This window comes from Rhamphochromis longiceps, linkage group LG7 (genome assembly GCF_057381845.1).
Source record: "Rhamphochromis longiceps isolate RC_006_pf linkage group LG7, R_longiceps_female_GT1.1, whole genome shotgun sequence".
NCBI classification, from domain to species: Eukaryota; Metazoa; Chordata; class Actinopteri; order Cichliformes; family Cichlidae; genus Rhamphochromis; species Rhamphochromis longiceps.
In genome coordinates, this window is record NC_140563.1 from 41,832,997 (window position 1) to 41,855,346 (window position 22,350).

A 22,350-nucleotide genomic window follows, 5' to 3' on the forward strand; every position below is an offset into this window, starting at 1 on the left:
TTGGAAGAGAGGCTGGACTACGAGGTAGGAAACGAGAGAAAGAAGTGGAGGGAATAAGAGGTGAAACAATTTAGATTCAGAGGCGGATCAACATAGAGAATATTGTGGCACATATGGATCTCATACAGTCTTTCTCATCCACAGATATGTCCTAATATGTCCTCTAGTCTTGAGGATTTGTTAGGGACTGAATAAGGAGAATTTTACAGAGGGACACATAAAGAAGGACTTTTCTCAGGACAGTTGTGGGATTCTAAGACAAGATAAGATAAGATAAGATAAGATAACCTTTATTACTTCCACACGAGGGAAATTTGTTTTGTTACAGCAGAAAGTAGATAGTGCAAAGTTACATAGAAAAATTAGAAAAACACTGGAATAAGATAAGAAAAAGATAATGTACACAACTGTACACAATAGAACAGAATAAAATGAAATACTATATACAATAGAATAAAATAGAATAGAATAAAATAAAATACAAATGCTATATCAATTGAGTATAATACAACGATGATAGAAAAGAGTGGAGTTTAATGAATGCTTCGTTCCCGACAGAGGAACGGTTTGTTTTTCCAACTTGGCTGAACCATGGGGATAGGACACGTGTAATTTTTTAAATTATCTTTATAGATTTGGCTGCAGCATAAGCGTATAGCATGAATGATTAACTGCGGTCACTGTAAGTGGGAATCTTAATTAATCTCCTCCCCTGAATGTGGCAGGAGTTTCAGGGTCCCAGTGTACATAGTGAAGGTTACTTCTCGCCACCTCCTCACCATGCTCTTGTCAGCTGTTAGTTTTTTTGTTGCTGGGGGGGGTTTGGGGGGGGGGGGGGTTGGACAAGTGATAATGCAACTAATTTTATATCCAATGCAGTTGTGTATCAGTGCATGTTTGTAAGTGGGCTTCAGAAATTTTGGTGACATCTTTTAACAGAGGAGCTTTGCATGCCTCACCTCACGCACGTCAACTTGGAAGGCGAAAATCAACAGCATGTTGTTTCTCTCTTTTAAATCCCCCCTTCTCTCTAAGCACCCACAGCCAATCTGAGCCTGTGACTAAAGCGCCATCTCCCAGACTGTACACTCCAGGCTGCATTTAGTAGTCTCTGGGTGTGCAGGCACTGAGCCACCTCTGGATTTAAAGCGCAGTTTACTCGTTTCCGCGCAGTTCCGGACATCGCTCTGAAAGAATCAGCAAACGTACGGAAATCCAACAGCTACCAATACTCTTTGTGACCACTTATCTGCAGAGACTTTGTGGCTTTCTGCTGCTTAGTCGCATTTTTTTAAGCGAGAACGTTCACATGCGGATCATACTGTGAAGAGGAAGAAAGGGGGAAAATCCGGCGGAACCTGGAGTAGCACAACAACAAATATCTGACCTCGACCTCCCTGGACGGTACTGAACTGGATGTTGAAATAGAGATGGCGAGATTTCGCATCACCCCGTCTCCTCCTCCAACACACATGCTGCCGAGGCTGATGATGATGTTTGCGTAGGAGTGTTTTATTTTGCGGACAGCTTCGGTTAACCAGTAGGAACCGTTCAAACAACTCCAGACAATCGGTGGATGGAATTGTGTGCTGCTGCCTGCCTGCTTCAAAAGCATCTTCCACAGATCACATCATACCATTGTTACCGGAGTGCTTTTCAGTGGTCTCTCTGCAAGTCGGGAACTGGAAAGAAAATGTTTTGCATGGCAACGCTGTGCGTGGAGAAGTAGTCTTCAGTACAAAGAATACGAATGTTAAAGGTGGACATTTTTTGTTTGTTTGTTTGCAAAGGGCGTATCTGCTAGTTTTTAATTATCAACTAAAGAGGAACCAGGCCCGGTGGGTTTTATTTTGACCTGAGTCGAACTCCAGCTCCACTTTGATCGCAGGCACTTCAGCGTTTAGTTCATATCTTTACCGACATTGGAGGCTTTTTTTTTTCTCGGCGTATTCACCGGTGTCATTATTCGTCACTGAGGTTGACAGACTACAGCCTGCCGAGGTCGGGACCTGAGCCCCAAGGAGCCACCCCTACCCTCAATGTGACCCGGGGAATTCCTCTTATCTCTGAAGGTAATGCTTTACCCTTGAAGGAAGAAAGATTGTGTTGTACCACGATGTTTCCTTTGTGTTTCTTTATCGACTGTGATTATCAAGTCATGCATGTTGTTTTTGTTTTAGACATGGAGATAGATAGATAGATAGATAGATAGATAGATAGATAGATAGATAGATAGATAGATAGATTCTAATTTCAGCACCACGGAGAGAGGCAGATACTTTCCATATGTTAGGTTGGGAGAAGTCTACTCTTTTCCACATTTCAAAACTTGAAAGTTGTTTACATGCACTGTGTACATGTGGAGTGTTTTTCAAAATCTTTAAGTAATTTAACACAGAGAGATGCCTGTATGTACAGACACAGTATAAAGGGTAAAGGCAGAGGGCAGCTTCAGTGCTTTGTATAAAACACATGCTGGCTGGCTGGTTTGCCACAAGCTGACAAAACAGCATGGCTTGTGAGCCACAGCTACTGTCACCAACTGTTAGCTATGGTCATATCCAAACTGTTGTATGCAGATATTTTTAGGCTTGGTGCAAATGGATCTCCAGCAGCATAAAAGCCCCGCAATGCTAAAATATCTCACTACATGGAGTTAAAATGACAAAATTCCTTAGGGAATGGCGCACATGACGCAACCCACCCTCTAGTGATTGTTTTGGAAACACTATGGTGCCTGTAGTAGCAATTAGCCAGCTAAAATGTCAACTAACCAGTGAATTTGGGCAAGCTTTAACAGTGTTTTGGTCTAATAATAGAAATTATTTTAGTATTTTTTAAAACTTTTTAAAATCACTTTCATTCCATATTTTTTCATGTTTTTGCTGTTAAGTGGATGGTTGGAGGGATCAGAGGAGTGTAAGGAAAAGTTATTCAGTCTTATGTTAAGCTCTATTGGATGCTTTAACTACCCACGAAGCAATAATCACTGTTCTCTACTGTCTTGCTATATCCGCAGAATTAACTTGAAGTCACTGCTTGTGTGTGTTTGTTTACTTGAGCTCATATTTCCAAATGTCTTACTTTCACCTGCACTTGCTGCACTTCAGCTTTGCTATAACAGTGATGGTTGGACACTTACTTAGAGTTATAACTTGCAGACCTTGCCTACATGGCAGTTCACTGGTACTTCTGTGAATCTGAGACTGTTACTGTCACATGTTACCATATTACTTTAAGCTAGTCAGTTTCTTACAAGAAAAAAAATATAGATTGTCATTTTAGAGGGCCTGAAACAATCAACAATAAGGTGGGGCTTGTGTTCCCATAGCGACCTCCTCAATGGCCCTCAGATTAACCTTGGCCCCCAGGGAGAGGTGTTATATTCCAGCATGTGTGCACACACAAACACACATTCAAACACACTGAAGTCCCCCTCTGAGCATAAGAGACTTGTCTGTCTTCTGCTGCTCTACAAGCCTTATAGTTTTCACAGCAGCAGCAAGATGAGGAGGACAGAGGGAGCTGAAGGACAAGCAGGATGAGTAGGATGGAAAAGCAAATTTCAAAGACAAACAGGTGATGAAAAAAGAGGAGGAAAGGTGTAGAGAGAAGAGCATATAGAATACAGAGCAAAAGGAATGGCGAAGCAGAGAAGAAGGAGCAGGGAAGGCTTGAATAGACAAGTCTGAATGCAGTTACAGAGGCACGTCTACTTTTTCGTGGGCTTTTTCAAGTGTATTCACATATCAGCTTAATTACTGTTAAAATGCATTATATTGGGAAAGGGAATCATTATGGCTATGCTTTGGCTGACATGGAGAGGGGGATTGGAGTGGATGGGTTGAGGCCGGGGGAAGGGAATATTGCTGTTCACTGATCATATTAAACAGTCACCACCCGTTCCGCCCTTCCTCCATGCATCACTCGTCCCCTCCCCCTCAGCATCACATTCTGCTCTCCCCTTTCAGCTACACCCTGACATGCTCACACATCCCACTCAGGCACAGATGTGTTCCAACACAGAGCCACAGTGTGGCCAACACACATTCAGACACAGGCACATACGTGCACACGGGCTGTTGGTCAGCTGGACTCATCCCTGTGAGTGATTTGTAAAAAACTGAAGCTCATTCAAAAGAGAAGACGAAATGTGAGGGAGGTGTGGAAAGAGAACATGAAAAGGGTGTGGAGAAATAAAAAAAAATCCTGTGCTTCTTTTATGACAATCCCTGTCTATTATATTTGTGCATGCCTTTGGAGAGTCATAACTTACTGTTCTTCCATACAAGGGTGCTGCAGTGGTTAGCACTTTTATTTCACAGCAAGAGGGATCTGGGTTTGAATCTGCTGGTCATCTGAAGAGGTTACATTGAAGAGGACGCGATGTCCTCTCACTATTTAAACACACATGATTATCTTTTTATCCATGTTTTTTCAAAGACTGAAGAGGCACCTTTCACCTTTGACTTTTGAATCAAGTCTCAGTGTTGCTTAGATATCTGGCAAAATCATCTTCAGCGAGGTTTAGAAGGCAGCAATCATGGTCTGAATGCACTGCTGTGCCAAACACATTTGCTTTGCCAAGAGGCAAAGCAAATGTGTTCGCCAATTTCTCCTTTACCATATGCCTCATTTATATAGGCACAGGGTAGCAAAGCCAGAAATGACAGGTGGAAGAAAAAAGAGAAAGAAACGGGGGGGAAAAAGGAAAGCGAAAGAGAATGAGTAAAATAAAAAGGGGGAACATATGAGAAAAGATATAAATAAAGGACAAGCACAAATAATTTCACCAAGTTTTTACTGTGTGTAAATATAAGTATATATGTATAAATTATTAATGTGGCATTCTTACACAAAAATCCAGTAGCATCTAGGGAGCATCACTACATTTACTTCACAAATGTGTCAATTTTAGTCAGACAAGTTGTAAACAAACAGTTGTTTACCTAAAACAAATTCCAGTATATTATATCTACAAACTCGTAAACACCAGTTAAGTAGGTTTTGTAGGCAAGATCATAGTTGATACTGGCAGCAGTTGTTCAGAGATACTTCTATTACTGTCTTCAGTTTGAAAACCTAAAAGGGAACGATAACAAAGGAAAAATGGGGAATCTCCCTGATAATTTACCAGCTAAAAATCAGTGTTGATGACTCAGCTGGAAGACCCGAGCTACAAAAATAAGATCCATTCTGTAAAGAGACAACATTTTTCAACTGTTGGGCTAGTGGCCTGTCTATGCCCTTCAGCACTGTATGTATATTACATAAGAAACCTAATGGTAAGCGGCACATTGCTCAGACTAAGTTTACAATTTGCATTGCATCTGTAATCTACAGTATTCATTGCAAGGGAGCCTCGGGGCGTTCTCATTACAGGCTTCATGGTCCAAAGCTCTTTCCCAAGCCTCTACGCTCATCACTGGAGCATGCAAGCATTGCTGTTAATGTTAAATCTGAAACTAAAAAGTGCCAAATGTCTGCACACTCCTTTGGAAATTGATGACGCGAAAAGGAAAGACAAGCAAGCTCAGCAATGTCGTGAATTGCGTTACCATAAAAGTTATTAAACAAGACAAAAGTAGACATTAGAAGAGAGTATCTTATTCATAAATCTTGTTCTCTCTTTCCAATGTGTTGTATTGTATTACTCTTTTTTTTCATTATTCTGTGCTTCATTTTGATCTGCTTGGAGATTTACATACAGAGAGTGAACTGGGTGAAGTCAATTCAGGTACAGTCAGGTTGAAACTTTTAGCAGTAAACCACCCACTCAAAAAATGAAATAGGCGATGCTAAAATGTCACTCTGTAATAGCCCCGTCGCCATAGTAACTGGAGACCCATTCATACTTTTAGACACACTGCTTCTGGAGCGCTGACCATTAGCACTAACAATCAAGCCATCACCAATCTTAAGCTTAGCACATTTCCTTCAACCGTCCATCTTTACGTTCCACTAGACGTGGGCATTCGTCTCAGCCTCTGACAGCGCCCTATGCAACCTTTGTATGTCTCTTCTTTGTTCTCTGCTTATTTCTGTATTTCAACACCCTCCTTTTGCTTGTGCCTTTCCCCCGAAATTACTGCTTCTGCTAATTTCTCCATTGAATTTACTTTGGTGCATGGATTTTTGAAGTAGGGAGCTGGAAGGTTGATCCAGCTGCTTAAGACATTTGCATTCTCACATGCACCTCTGTGACGTAATTTTTAGAAAAGATCAATGCTGCAGTAGATGCATAAAAAAAACGCAAGTTTTTTTTTTTTAATGAAAGAAGCTTGATGCTACAATCACACAGATGTGAGCAGTATATTGTTTCTAAAGCGGCATGTTCAGGAGGAAGAAAAAGCAGAGGAACTTTGTGTCAATGCAAAATATTCATGTGAGTCACAGTTTAATTTTTTTGTGACTGTGTATATTTTTGTGTGTATCTGGTGGATATGAGCCCCCATAGGGCATTTTTCCCCCCCATTTGCCACAGCTGTGTGATGAATTCACCCGTGCTTCAGATGTGTAGTAACTAGCGATCCTCCCAAGAATTTTCCGAGTTACGTAACTTCTTGTAAATGTGGTTGTTTGACAGACTCAGAATGTGCAAAGTGTTGCACAGCAGGATCTATCCATCTCCGTGTCAGCTGCAGTGTATTTGCCTGTAAATGGCACTATTGTTCAAAGTGATGCTTAAAACAGGCCACACCACTGCAAGGCAGTGTATACCAGCTGAGCACAGAGTAGAGAGGGAGACAAAGGGAGCATGGTAAATGGAAGAAAAAGCTAAAGATTCAAAGAATGGGCAGAAGGAGCAGGTGGAGGAAGACAGAAATAGTGGAAAGCAAAAAAAAGGAAAGAGGAGTAATGGGGATATAAACTAATGAAGGAGAAGAGCTGACCTTAGAGAAAGCTTCCTGGTAAGCACAGAAAATAAAAATGTATACACAGCCCAGTTTAGCCTATTTAAAGTTGAGCTACAACCCAGTCACTGTGAAGACATGCACTAATAACAAAAACATTGGAACACTAGCAGGGGATTACTGGGCCTTCTTTCAACACCGATTCTCTTCTCTTCTACTCACAAACCATATGTTGGCATCAACAGCAACAGCTGGGGTTTTGGAGAACTTAGCGCTATGATGATCAGAGTATGCTGTTATAATGTGAATTGACCTTCATTACCTCTTGTTTCACTACATTTACCGTGGTATCTGGCTAGATGTATGTGAATGTGTGTGTCCCTCAGACGCTGCATGGTACATTTAATGCATACATTTAGATGAAATATCAGATGAAATATCTATTATCCAGTGTGAGGACATTGCGATCGGGTTGCCTGTCCTTGGCTGAAGAAAAGTTGAGGACTCAGACTGTAACAACAACCTCCCTCCCTCCCTTCTCTCACACAAGGACCACACAGATGACTGTTTTTGAATTTAAGAGAATACCTTTTAGAGAAAAGAGGGAAAAATACATGGAAAGTGTTGCATGGGCTGTTGAAAAGATTTCAAAGAGAGGAGATTTATGCTGGTAAAAGTGAAGCGTTTCAGGTTGCTTCAACTTAAGTTAAAGTCAAAAGTACTGCAATGCCACAAAAACTATACACTCATATAATCCTACTTGTGTCACTCATGCTTTCAGGACCTTGGACTGATCAATGTGGGCATGTGCTTTTGTTCACCACACGCTTCTTTTTGACAAACTGACAACCTGTCACATACTGGGCGTAAACATGCAAGAAAACCTTACACAGCATGGGGTTTGCATGCACCGCACCTAACAAAACTGAAGCCCAAACTTACGATTACCTCTGAGCTGTGAAGGGACTTCAAGCAGAAAGTTTGAACCATTTCCAACAGATTGGAAATGGTTGTTTGACATCACGGCTTATGTGTTAGAGCATACGTGTCAGTAGACGGCCTCTCTGAGATGCACGGATGCATTTCTCACCAGCCAACCAGAACTAACTAACCGGCTCCCAGGTCAAGAGCTAAAATTCAGTGAATCATGCTGTTTGCTCAGGAAGACATAGCAGAGTAGGATAAAATTTCTCACTGCCGAGTGTCAAGGAGCAAAGGTCATTTAATAGCTTCCTAGCTAATTAAGGGAAATGAAAATGGAATTATATGTATTTAAAGGCATAATAACCTGAACAGACTATGTAGCCTTGAGGAAGGTGTGTGTGTGTGTGTGTGTGTTTGTATGTCCTAACAGAGCTCTGAGTGTTACAGCAAACTGTCTCTGTTGTCATTGCAATTCCCCAGTGGAAAAAAATAATAACTGAAATAACTGAAAATAACTGAATCTATAAAACTAGCACCCTGTTTTTAATTCAAAGCAGGTTGCACCTTGCAATTAACATCTTTAATTATCAATTCCTCTCACATTGTTAATAAAGCATGTGCAAAGTTCACTGCAGACTTTAAAGCATTTCAACTTGTAATATCACTGCATGATGAGCTGGAGAATTTAATTTAAGATCAAAGCAAGGTTTTATGCATAACTACTAACTATGCATAACTACAAAGAGTCAAAATTGATTGTAAGCCATTTTTATGAATTAGGAGTAAACCAGAAGCAGTGTAACCAACAAGTGACCCAAATTGAATAGGCATCTATATGTGCACCCCGCCTCGATTAAGGGGCTTTGCTTGGTGCTAAGACTTTAACCCTTCTCTCCACACATACGTACTCCATACATTCTCTTGACAGGAACTTAAAGCTTTCTAACTTGCGGGACTAACAACTGCTTTTCAATTCATCAGCTATGATTTCAACCGACTGTAAGATCTGTTAGTCGACTTCAGCTCTCTGTGGCATCAAGATTACAGCCTGTCATTCACAGACAAGTGGTATGATTTTCACAGCGGAGGGTAGAACAGGGTAGGGCTGTGGGGAGGAGTAGGAAGTGCAGTGGCAGGCTGACAAAACGTGATTGTATGCAATTATTTTAAAATGATTTGAAAATGAAAGCTAATTTCCTTTAATATGAGAGGGCAGAACAATAAACTGACAGATAGATAGATGTCGTACTTTTTTTGTCCCATTTTTATCCACATAGAAAAGGGAAACTATAGCTTTTACACTGTTCAAGACCCTTGAACACCCTGCTGAGAAGTGTGGGGAATAAGTGTGTCTGCCTCTATCTTTCAGAATTGCGTGCACTTTAACTTCTGTGCTTCTTCCACACTGATGTGATTAAGACACTTTACCTGAGCAACTCACAAGAGAACACCTATAATAAAATCACTAGAACTAATGGCTTCCTCCTGTGGATTGTAAATGTAAAAGGACATCATCAGTGAGATTTGTATCCAACAGGTAAATAGCCTGTTTATAGCTTCATCAGAACAAAAAGTGATATTATTTATTCCATTTGAGTGTCTCCAAATGAGAAGTTTGTTGTTTTCAGCATAGGGATATGCAAACATTTTGGCATCCTTTTTTTTATTATTATTCGTCGTTATCTGTAGTGGATTTCTCCAAACACTGAGACAAAACCTAGCATTTTCTTGTTGATAAATGCTGAAGTGGATGGTGCTGCTTTGAAAGCACTTGGAGTAATATATGCTCACAGGACATTGCTTAGTAGGGCTGGGTGAACATTTGGCTGCACAACTGACTTAATTCTTCATGAAAAAGATTCAACAAGGTGTTGAAAATATTCCTCCGAGAATTTGGTCAATATTTGCATGATAGCATTACACAGTCATTGCACATTTGTCAGCTGTCAAATTCCAAAGGGGCCCTACTGGATTGAGATCTTGTGACTGTGGAGGCCATTTGAGTACACTGAACTCATTGTCATGTTCAAGAAACCACCTCAAGATGTGATTTATTGCTTTGTGGTATGATAAAAGTGGTTTAGCATGGTTCTATGTGTTGTGCATTCAGAGATGCTCTTCTGCATAACTTTGTTATTTGAGTTATTGTTGCCTTTCTATTAGCTCAAAGCAGTCTGGCTATTCTCCTCTGACCTCTGGCATCAACAAGACATTTTCTCCCAGAGAACTGCTTCTGAAATATTCAGACCAGCCTGCCTGGTACCAACAACCGAACCATGTTGAAAGTCATTTAAAATCACTTTTTCCCCCTTCTGATGTTCTGATGTTCAGTTTGAAGTTTTGGAGTCTTGACCATGACTACATGCCTGAATGCACTGAGTTGCTGCCATATGACTGACTGTTTAGATATCTGCCTTAGCAAGCAGTTGAACAGATGTGCATAATTACTATCATACTAGTATTATAATATCATGATATTGTACCATGACATCGCCAAATATATACTCCTAAAATAAATTGGGACTGCTGTTAAAAAACAAATAGTCAATGTCTAAAAATGCTATTAGCAAGGAAGGAAAGTCATGCTCCATTACTTTAGTCCTTGCACAACACATTTAAAGTTATAGGAGTACCTTCTACCTCAGTTTGCAATTTGAACTGGAAGAACAACTAAGCAAGGTCATTTAGATAGATGAGACACATTTAGCAAGCTGTATAATTAAATGGAGAGACCCCCAGGTCACTGTTAAGTCCTTAAAATGTCCTCATGGTGCTATATTCACACAAGCCAAGAGCCATTTTTATGATATATCATTCATAGAGGGGCACTAATTACAGACATGTTGCCTAGGTAATGCTAGGACACACAGGATGGATGAAAACGATTGCTGTCTACCAAAGAAAAAAGCACCTCAGTTATCCTGAGCTTTACCTCAGGATAGGTGTGTGTTGTCATTATCCTTGAAGGTGGATGCAGGGACACAAATGCTGGCAAAAGATATTTTGTGCACCAGGTGATATTTTATGCGGGTATAGACTGAGTCAGGGACACAGAGTTGAGTAATGCCAGTCAGGGTCAGTGCCACCCGAGAGGATAATGTAGAGCAGGTTCATTTAACAAGGCTAAAGGAAAAAAGTAGAAGCCATTTTAAAAAAAGAAAGAAAGAAAGAAAGAAAGAAAAAGAAAAAAGAGTGCACTTCAAACTCATATTAGGAAAAGTGGATGTGAATTTTTTAACATTTGTCACTGCCTGCATGTGCTTTCACATGTTAAACAAACTAGAAACTTAAGTTGTAGTTTTTCATGTAGTTTTTAGTTAATTTTTTAAATTTAATTCAATATTTCAAATTTGATTGCCACATTGAATTTTATGATTATTGCTCAAAAAAACTGGCTTTGATTGCAACAATCTACACAGCCATACTCTTGCAGAAGTTAACCTTGGAAGTGTAGGAATAAGGTTCATCGATTGCCATAGATAAAAGATTAATGCAACACTCATAGACTTGAGAGAATCACTGCATTCCTATAACACTGATGGACTGATACTGAGCATTATTAATCCAGATTAACATTACCCACAGCTCAGTCAGAGTATATATTTTGCTAATACAAGTAGTCTTCAGTTTCAGCTGACATGTTAACTTGTTGCAGTTGGGGTTTTTTTTGTTGGGGGGGGGGGTTATGCAGTACAAGACTTTCCTATTTAAAATTGATAGAGAAAGCAGTGGGGGACACAGACAATCTGGCTGTGTCAGTAATTCAAAAATAAACCGGGTAGCATCTGCAGCACTTTCTCACAAATTTACATCCAGGACAGAATTTTTGAGAAGAGGGTATGGACTGGTGACCCCACCTTTACCCCTTTGTCAAATGGAAAGGCCCTAGCCCCAATGTGACTCTAAATTTTAAACATGATAAAGAAAATGTATAACAAGTAATTATCTATTTTGATTATGCAAACAATTTCTGGAGATGCTGTATTAGAATTTCAGGAGCAGGACCACGCCTCCAAACACGCTCCTTCATCTATATAGGTTCACCCAGTTCTGCAAGCTACTAAAACGCTGTCAAACCTAAAATGAGGACGTGGGCCCAGCTAGTGAAACATGATTTATATGCAAATCTACATACAGCTCAAAGAGATTTCACAGAGATACACAAACATCTATCTATCTATCAATAAGAGCTGCTCTATGGTGGTAAAACACTGTATAATAGGAAGAAAAATGTCTGACATCCTTCAAATCTGATCCAGTGGAAGCACGCAGTTCACGCATCTCTCACACACATCTACGCTGGGAGGAGTTGTGATCTGAGAGACAGACACGAGTGATGCAAGCGAGGGGACACGTTAGCATAAAAACACAAAAAGATTAAGATGAAAGATGAAAAGACAAAAGTACAGATGTCATGGAAAAAACAAATGCCAACAAACACAGGTTCCTGTTCTCTTTTCTCATTTTTCCTTCCATCCTTACCTTTGCCACATGAGCAGAGCAGTCGACGACAAGACTCATTTTAACAAAATGAGAAATCCTTGATTCAAAGCTTCCAGTTTAAAGTAACACAATGTGCTGTCCAGTTTTACATTTCTCTCTATTTCACTTTTTGATATCATGACATCATTAGAAGCATTACTTTTGATTAAGTTCACAGTGTGGTCGGCAGAAATTTTGACTGTGGAATCATCTGAAATAACTAATTAAAGTTATGAATGCAAAAGGAACACATTTTCTCTGTGTGTGTCATGCCTGTTAGATCACAGGTTTCAAAGAAACGTTTGCAAATGATACACCTATGCATCCCCACTCTCCCGTAAAACTTCTCTCTCGTTGAGATGCACTTCAGGAATTGAGTTTCTGACCTCATTTTCCAGGTCACAGGCAGGAGGACAGAAGAGAGGTACAAAAATGGAGAAGTAAGGCCACAAGATGTGCTTTTTACAAAATTAATACAGAAACCAAAGCCTCAAAACGAAATGACGAACAAAATGACATAATGTCTTCCAATAAAAGTATACATCCTGCAGGTTGAAATTATGTCATTTATACTAGTTGAATGCTCCCTGATTGCACAGCTTATTAAAGAGCAAGGACTCATTACGGGCCAAAAAACTGTAATCAGACAGAGTTGATGAGGCATTGTTGTTTTCTGCGTGTCCCTATATTCATATTTTGGAACTTTGTTACCAGTTAAGATTGTGAGATTGAAAACTGGAGCTACTGGAGCAGAAACGTGAGCACTTCTTTCGCTAAATAATGCATACTTCTCAGGAGGCTTTGGATCTTGTCATTTCCGTAAAAAACCATGTGTAGGTACACTCTGTCGTTGTAAATGTGTGTAAAATCACCCTTTGACAGCTACCATTATAACAGAGCTCTTCCCATTGTTCTCAGGGCATGTTATTGTCTCTTGTGTGTGTTACTCGAATCCACCACCTACTGCGTACTTCTTCCCCACTGAACTGAAAGCCTGTCAGCAGCCATTATTCCAAGCAAGACCTTTTGCTGTGATCCCTGCCATGTTTCATCGAAGCGTGGCATTTTATTCCAAAGCCCTCTGTCTGAGCATGTTAGCTACTACTAAAATTATTGCATGTGAGTGTTTGTGTGTGTTTGTGTGCGAGTGTGCACACGGCTATTCTTCTTTTGCCCCTAACTCTTGTCATTCCTGTGGACGAATACCAGCAAAAGCAGCTGAGTGGACAAGATTGCCTCTCTCCAGTATTTCACTATTTCACAATGGGGTCTGGATTGCGTATATGCACGCGTCTGTGCGCGCACGAGCGTGAGTGTGCGTGGTTAAATAATTAACACTGTTTGTCGCCTTGCTGCAACACATCGCTCACACACTGATCTGATTAATGTAGCCCCAGGAGATACACAGCATCAGCCTAGCCTGCAGAATGAGAAATGCTACATGCACGTGTGTGTGTGTTTTTGTGCACACCATAATAACTTTCATGAAGGAATATCAGTGAGAAAAGTCAGAAATCAGCTCAGTCCACAAATCATCATTTGAGACAAGACAGAAAAGGATTTGTATGACACCGAGTCAGAATTATGTGCACGCAGTCCTGATCATGCATGTGCTCATTCTTTTGGCCTGGTGCCTGACAAACCACTTCAATTAAGCAAGCTGCAACTGGCACAACAGTAATGTCTTTTACAAAGGAACTTTTTTGTATAATGCACCTACACATGTAAGGAACATTTGATTTCACATATGGACTATTAAGGGCAACAGTCTAATGTTGGCAGTCCAGCTAATTTTTCTCTTACGTTGTTCATGCTTATATATGATGTGTGCTGATGTGTGAGGTGTTGCTGAGAATCTCACACAATGTTGAGATGCCGAGGATTGACGATGGGGATCCCGGACCTGGCAGATCCCCCTGGTACCTCTGACAGATGGTGATAAGACATATGACCGCAAGGCAGCTGTTTGGAGCGTGGCTCTATGGTTTGATTTTTAAAATTATTCATAAAATATAAACAAGTCCTACAAATAAAAAAAAGAGGACCTATACAGACACTCTAGCAGAATAGTTAGTAATATATAAAAGTGGTTGTGACTGTACTTTTGTGATCAGGGCTCCTTGACTTTGGAGCATGCTCTCTGAGCAGATCCCACATGCAGAGTCAGTGGTTTCTTCTTTTTTTGACTTACTTGTGTTGTCTTCTTTTAATCTTTATTACAGCTTTTATTCAGTTTTTCCTTCACTGGTATTTATTTATACTTTTGGAATGTTTTATTTTCTGTTCTTTTCATTGTAAATTTATCTCACTATAACTGGAATTTTATCTCAGTCTTGTTTGAGCTTAATGTTTGGCTTTAAGATTCATTTACATTTAGAGGATGCATTTTTAATTGTCTGTAGACAAGTGTTATTTTCTAAAACAAACAAAAAAAACAACTAACTTTCTAGTATTTTATTTTAAAATTTAAATGTAATTTTGATCATTTCCTTTTGAAACCTGTTTTTGTAGGCCGTGTACTGCTCTATGTCACCATCTGCTGGTGAAACAAAAAAGACACTAGTCAAGGTTTTCAGATTGAAAATTGATATTAAGGTCTAAAAGCCCAACACTGATGATCTGGTCTCATGATGAGTTTGCACTGAAGGGATTCAGACTGCTGAGTATAAGCAGCACTAATTATTAGGTGCTTGAGAATCTGTGTTGGTTACTTAAATGAGGCCACACAGGTCTGCACACATAGTGGGATCATCTGTTACGCGATGTTGTCTTCAGTCGTCCTTAAATCTAATTCCACCTTTATAAAGCTGTGCCCTGTGGTCTTAAAAGGATGCAGGTAAATGCTGCAGACTAAATAATACTCATTTATACTGCCCCAGCACCCTAAACATATAACTTTTTAATTCATGTGCCCATCTTTTTATTATTATCATCATTATTATTATATATTTATTATTTAAGAAGTCTTTAACTTTAATAATAACTGATTATTAAAGACCAGCATATCATATTTTAGGCAGAAACTTTTTTTTGTCAGAGCAACATTGGCTTTCATCTTCATATTGTCCATGAACATCCAGGATATTGCCCACAGATTCTGGAGAAAGATGATAAATATTTAACTTTGTTGACTTGCTATTCATTCAGCTTATCTATTGCTTGAAGCTGGAAGGTGGCAGACAATTGGTCTTTAAAACAGCTGCTTGCAATCATCCAAAAGAGCTCCTGCAGTAAGAGTGGCCCAAAAAAAAGTAAGGTTGCAGGTTATAAAATCAAATAAAACAGGGTATATTTTTACAGTATTTTACAATAATAACAAAATGTTAGTGTAGTTTTAAGCTCATCAATAAATAAATAAAACTCAAACATTTCAAGGTCTGATAGTCTGCACGCAAATCATTAAACTACTAGGCTTAGCCTAGCCACTGTCATTGTTCTGTCACTTTTCTTATGCACTCTACTAAATAAAGGTGCAAAACATTGATACACAAACGTTGCTTAGCGCCACCTGAACATCCTGTTCTCTTATTTTCCTGGCAACCATATTGCCATCGAATCACCTCGTTTCCCTATCAATTAAACTAGAAGCCTTTAAGGCCAAAACGCTCTGTTCTTTCTTGTCCTCCATATTGATTTGGTTGGTGCACTGTGCGGCCTGCAGATTGAATTAGAGTCCAGCTGAATTGAAGCTTGAGTGAGGAGAAGCTGTGCTGTGTTTGTCGATAGGGCTGGTAGCTACCATAGAGACATCTATTCTGACTTTATAAAGCATCTCACATCATGCTGAGAGATTATTTTATACAGTCTACGGTTTAAACAGTTTCACTTAAATCTAATGACTGTGTGAGAAGGTCACTGTGTCAGGTGTCATACTAAATACCAAATGCCCAGTGACACACAGCTGACAGTAAACTTAATGTGAGTAAGCTGATGGATGCTCAGCATTGCTCGCATCATGTTATGAAAGCAGAAGTCAGGGTAAACTGGATACTGCAAGATTTGGTGGCAGTCCTGTTTATTTTTAGTATTTCCTTTTTAGTGTTTGCCCATGTCACATTCAAGTTAGATCTTGACAACATAGACCTATGCTGCAGTGTGCTTGTTGCTGTTAATGGCTTGCACCAATGAGTCATAGCTTAGCAACAAGCCTGCTGGCCTATTTTTGGTTTCAAGCAATTATCCACAATGTAGTGTGTTGGTGTGGTTCTATGACACTTCCAGATTGCGGCTATAATGAAGGGAAAAGGTCTGTGCCCTCATCTGATAAGTGCCTTCAAGGTTTTTCAAAAATATTACATATCACTGAGGTTGAATAATAACATTTGAATTATACACCACTGTGTGATTACTTTCACTATTTTAGCGTCTTAAATGGAACCACGGAGCTAATGGACCTGTCTTCTTATGATATTCTGTAGAATTCCCGCTGCATAATTTCCACCTTAATGTGAAATGTAAACCAAGAAATTTCAGCCAACAAGTATCGATCAAAAATACTCCAATCTGACTTGTGGCTTGGAAGCTGTGAATCACATAAAAGAAGCACTGTAATATGCTATAACTTAATAAATCCACTTTCAAATTTCCTGGGTTTGCATTTGCATTTCTCTTTGCTATGACCTTTGACTTAATATCCGAATTCACAGGTCACGGCTGTTTACTTGCAACAGTCCTGCTGACTGATCTTTTGATGATCTGCTTTGCACACCACCTCACATTATATTGTTTTTGGACGGGTTCCTATCAGTTCTTTGTTGAACCACAGCAGCATGAAGAATATCTCGGTGAGCTTGACTGCAAATTTTACTTGCCGCATCATTTCTCCAAACTGACTGCACCCTGTTGTAGTTGCATCTCTCCTCATCTATCTGTGCAACCGTTTACCTCGTTCCTCTCGACATTTCTGCAATTCATCCTTTTTTTCCGTCCTCCCGCTAAACAGATTCTCCCCCTCACTCACACACTTCGTGTTTCAGTCTGAGATGCTGTCTATATTATAAGCAGCACTTGTGGGATGATTCTATTACATGTCTCCTAGCTGCTGGATAATTCAATAAGCACCACTGAGATGACACACAGTTATAATCTACTTAATGAAGCTACTGAACTGATGAATTGTGTGCCTTTTTGCTCCTTCATTTCACCCCGTACCCTCCTCTATGCTCCAACTCTTTCCACCCACCACCACCCCCTGTCTCTTCCTTTCTTCCCCTCCTTCCCTCCTCTTCCTCTTTGCAGGGTGTTGATGGAGAGCAATTCGAATGACAGCCGGGACTGTGGTCATCACTGGTGGAATTCTAGCTTCGGTTATATTACTCCTTATCATCGCAGTACTGTGCTACTGTAGGCTGCAGGTGAGACTTCATCATCTGTTTTGTTCATTCTATTTACTTTTTGCAGAACTGCAGGTAAGAGATTGTACTTTGAGTTGAGTAATTATGCTGCTTTAATCTGTAAAACTATGCTAATGCATTGTCAATTGTATCTGATTCTAGTGGAAACGGAAAACCAATTGAGAGCAAGGTTTTCAAAAAAAAAATTTAATTACACAACTGATCATTCAAAACATAAAACGGACAGAGGACAAAGACCCCCGGCTCTGTCAGCCCAGGATTAGAAACTCATTACAATTATTGTAAGTTCATCACAATTTGAACAATCTTATTTCATTTTTTGTTACCAAACAAATTGTATGAAAAACAGGAAAGGAATCTTAGCAATCACCTAAAGTAGTTTTCAGCGGTCTGTAGGCGAGCTAAAAATCTACCTAACGTTGTTGGCTGCTGACACACATCAATACTGGCATTCATTTCCACACCTGTGCAACTGAGCAAGATGTGGACAGCAGGCAGAATGGCAAAGATTTCAGTAGTGAACCACAGCCTTGGAGTACAGTATGTGTTGGGACACGTCTTTCTTTTCTCCCTTCAGAAAGTAGAGACTGTCATTTTTGGCACAGTAACAACCATGCCTCATTTTAGCAAGGTAATAAACAAGGCCAAGTGTTTGCCATATGTACTGACTTGGACATCTTTAAGCAGTGGTTGATGAGTTGCTGCTGAGGTAGTTGTCTTTCCCGTCTCTGCTGAGGAGCTGTTAAAGTGAAGGTTGAGCTCTTGGATGCCTCCCTAACAATCAACTCGAGGAGGATACCTGGTGGTTCCACTCTTCTTTCATATCACAATTATTAAGGCCTAAGCTTTATAAATGGTTTTACACATTTGCTCCTTGTCTCACAGAGAATTCCTCAGTTTTCTCGATTTTCATGCTAACATTCAGCATTACCTGTGGGAGTTTGCCACAGGTAGACTTCCCTCAGGTTCTAATTTATCTGAACCGGTTTTGTCGTGCAGTAGCAAAATCATTTTAATTAAAAATATGTTTTCATTTCTCTCTTTAAAAGAAAATAGCCCCCAAAATCATTGTTATTAAGTGTGAATTAGTTAAATTCATATTACGTGTACAAAAAGTGAAGGGGCCTATGAATAGTAACTTAGTGTGTGTGCTGTGGGAGTGAAAAGATGAATAAGAAGCAAGGTTTAAAGCTTCTCAGATAAAAGCACTACATAAATGCAGTCCATTTACCGTGATCCTCTGGGAACCCAGGTAACATAGCTAGAAGGGAAACTGTAAGATCCTTTCCTGACAACATTTCTCTGGATCAAAAGTAATCCCCAAATTACAGCAGATATTAGATGGCAAGATGCCAGGAATTAATTTGAAAGCTAGGTCATACCACAACCATAATACCTCAGCTGCAAACTGGAGTCTGTTTACAACACAAGAGAACCCCTCAAGAGATAATTGAGTGATCATTGAGACAGCTCTTTCTCGTGCACATTTGACATCATTTGGTACTTTTTCTTCTTTCTTCTCTCGTCACCACTTTTTTCATCTTTGCCCATCTCCCACTTTTGTCCCTCTGTTTCTATCAGTATTATTGCTGCAAGAAGGAAGAGTCTGAGTCGGAGGAGGAGGAGCCAGACTTTGCCGTTACATCTCACCTCCCGCCGGTTCACTCCAATCACAACATTGTGGCGGCTACAGCCGCCGCCTCCTCCATCCCAAATGGCCCTGCCCTTTTTTCCACCCCTCCAATGGCCAGGAAACTGACACGATCGCAGACCTTCTGCCCATCCTGTACACACTATGAGATGCCTTTCTACCTCCAGCCACCTCAGCCGCAGCTCCACCACCAACCAGATGGGTTGAGGAACGGAGGGGACCGGATCAGCTATCGCAGTGTCCAGCAGCAGGATCTGGACCTGCCAGTGCCTGTAAACATTTCAAACTATCGTAAACCAAACCTTGCCCGTTCAGTTACCATGAGGGACATGTTCACACGCAGCTGTAGCATCAGCACTGATGTTTAGCTGGGTAAGGCTTAACTCAGTTTAAGCTGATTCTTACATTCATCTGAATGGCCTGGGCTGGACTGGGCTTGAGTGAGACTGTGTTTTTGTCGTCTTGACCTGTGTAGTCCGATCTAGTCTGGTCTCATTCTACCAGTCACTTTTTGCAGAATGGAGGACTCAGCTGGCTCTCAGGACAGTTTTTTCAAAGGTACTATGCTCAGGTCCTCACACTTGGGCCAAGACAAAGTGTTTAAAATGTTAAATTACCAACAACATAAACTTGTTTTGAATCTTTTTTTTTTTTAAAGATTAATTAATTTCTTTTATGATCTGATAAAGTCTGTGTTGCCCTACTTCCTCTGGGCTCCTCTACCGTGGCCTGTAGGATAGGCAGATTCATGATGTGTCAAAATGATGTTCAGTAGGGATTTCTCTCTTCCAGAGCTGCTGCAAACAAAATATGATTAGGAAAAGTCCAGTGTTTCCCTCTCTTATGATGGGATTATCTGTCTGGTCCTCCATCCACAGATTATAGAGGTTATGAAATATCACTCACAGCCAGTGGAGGAGGGAGCGGGTTGTTGTGTTTAGCTGCCACCCCGCAGACATTTTCGACAGACGTAACTTATGCCATAACATTTTAAGACGTAAAGGGCTCACAGAAGATTTCCCTCATCCTTTCATAGAGTTGCATAGTTTGACGAAAGGCTGGTTTCTTGGAGCATCAAAACACAGTGTATATACAGTATTTTACACTTCAGAAGAGAAAAATCTCTGCATTCTTGCAGGCAGTGTGGACTAGGTGCCAAAAAGGTTTTTGATCTTCATTTGTGTGCATATATGTGAAGATACCGGCAAGCGTGTGTGTGTGTGTGTGTGTGTGTGTGTGTGTGTGTGTGTGTGTGTGTGTGTGTGTGTGTGTGTGTGTGTGTCTCAATTAATTGTTAACAAGTTTTATTCCATCCAGTTATACACAACAGGTCATCGATGTGTACAATGAACCCAGAGGTGGGCTGCAATAACATTTTATTGTAAGGGGTGAAGCGATTATATTATTTCTTTAACCTAAATTTATCTTAATGCAAAGAATGACCCAAACAGATTAAATAACAAAGAAAATGGATTTGCAACTATTTTGTACCTGTTTATTTTACTAATTAATGCTATAACACTGACTCAGTCAGAAACACAAAACATTTTTACAGCAACACCGTAAGCTTCCAATGTGAACCCGATTATAGTTCTTCACTGAAGTTAGTGAACGTTCACTACATTCTTTGTGTTCTGTCTGATTTATTGATGTATGGATTCCTGGGCTAAAGATTCACCTTTAAAGGCACATCTATAAATATTTAAGAGGCCATAACATACACTGTAGTCTCTCCCCTTTTTCCATTCATTGGACTGAGGAATATATGCTCTTGCTCCAAGGTACTCAGTGTTCCTTCTTGGGATTGTTTTTATTTTCTGCGCTTGGCTGACCGGCCTGGCTGGAGGGCTAATTTTCTGACTGGAGGAGCAGTTGGTGACTTTTATGGACAGAGAACACACTAATAATAAGTTAAATCATTTACTGCTTGAATTCAAAAGAGGAAATGCCCGTGGTTGTGGGAGGGACTTGAAGTTGATTGGATTGTTCTTTCTGGACCCACCTACCACTCTCTTGCAAATGGATGGTAAATGCTGTTGTACTTCTTCTCCCTTTTTCTGTCTTTTTTTTAAATTACTCATTTGTTTTTTCCAAACTGTGAAACAGTGAGTAATTTGGGGGGTTTTTTTAAGTTTTTTTTCCTTTGTAAAATGTGCTTTCATGCAAATACACTAAGCCACAGTACACACGTTTGTAAATCTAACTTTGCGAGGACATTCATTTACGTTCCCCGGTCCCTCATCCTAACTGTCACAACTAGCTGCCAAATCCTTACCTGTGTAATCTGAACCTCATTCAACTCATAACCTTAAAGCCAAGTTAAAACAACAAGTTAAAGTTGAAAAAGCGGTGAGGGGCACAAATGACGTCCATCCCAGTACTCTCTCAATTTTAAACTTGTCCTCACAAAGATAGCCATATAAGTACACTCACACATGCAGACATGCAGACACACACAATAGTTCTCAATGTTCTTATTTTTTAATCTAAAACTATGTGACAGTTGCACAGGAAATTTAGTGCCATAAGGAAGTATAGAAGAAATTTATTATTATTATTATTATTATTATTATTATTATTATTATTATTATTATTATTATTATTATTATTATTATTACAAGTGTACAAGTGTATATTGAAATGCAGTGTTGCTTTTACCTTGAAGTATTTGAATTACTTGCTTTATTTTATGATTCAGCTGGTTTTTCAGACTCGGTACAGTACTGCAGAAAATGTTTCTGTTCTTGTTTCTAATATATAACTGACAGACACATTGTTGCTAATAAAACAGTATGAAAATCTTCCTTTTTCTCATTCTCATTCATCTTCTAGATGAGTCACAAACCTCAGGGGTCATTTACCGCATTCATATTTGTGCATGAAGATGCTTGCGTCGGTGAACTTTTATACAAAATTGAGGCTTTTCAGAAAAAGATTTCATTAGCGTGCATTAATGTAATCAGAATGTGTATAGCACACTGGACACTACTAATCGCATGTGATCTTCTAAATGCAGGTTAAATATCAGCAAGCCGAAGCGCTTCGTGTGGAGGAGAATTCTCCAAGCAATAAATGTAACTAATTT

At 39.8% G+C, this 22,350-nt stretch overlaps 1 protein-coding gene across 1 annotated transcript; it reads left to right on the plus strand.

Moving 5' to 3' along the window:
* Nucleotides 1–981: 981 nt before the first annotated feature.
* Nucleotides 982–20,574, plus strand: LOC146665896 (protein FAM163B-like). Its single transcript, XM_085411237.1, has 3 exons — nucleotides 982–2,072; nucleotides 17,499–17,614; nucleotides 19,196–20,574. The coding sequence occupies exons 2-3, from the start codon at nucleotides 17,522–17,524 to the stop codon at nucleotides 19,631–19,633; spliced, it is 531 nt and encodes a 176-aa protein (XP_085267363.1). The 5' UTR covers nucleotides 982–2,072; nucleotides 17,499–17,521; the 3' UTR covers nucleotides 19,634–20,574.
* Nucleotides 20,575–22,350: the final 1,776 nt, after the last annotated feature.

What these genes read in the sequence shown, in the direction of transcription:
- LOC146665896 (XM_085411237.1), top strand. Translation starts at nt 17,522, where the DNA reads ATGACAGCCGGGACTGTGGTCATCACTGGTGGAATTCTAGCTTCGGTT. An exon ending in TGTGCTACTGTAGGCTGCAG is followed by an intron (nt 17,615 to 19,195) that starts GTGAGACTTCAT and finishes TGTTTCTATCAG; the next exon opens with TATTATTGCTGCAAGAAGGA.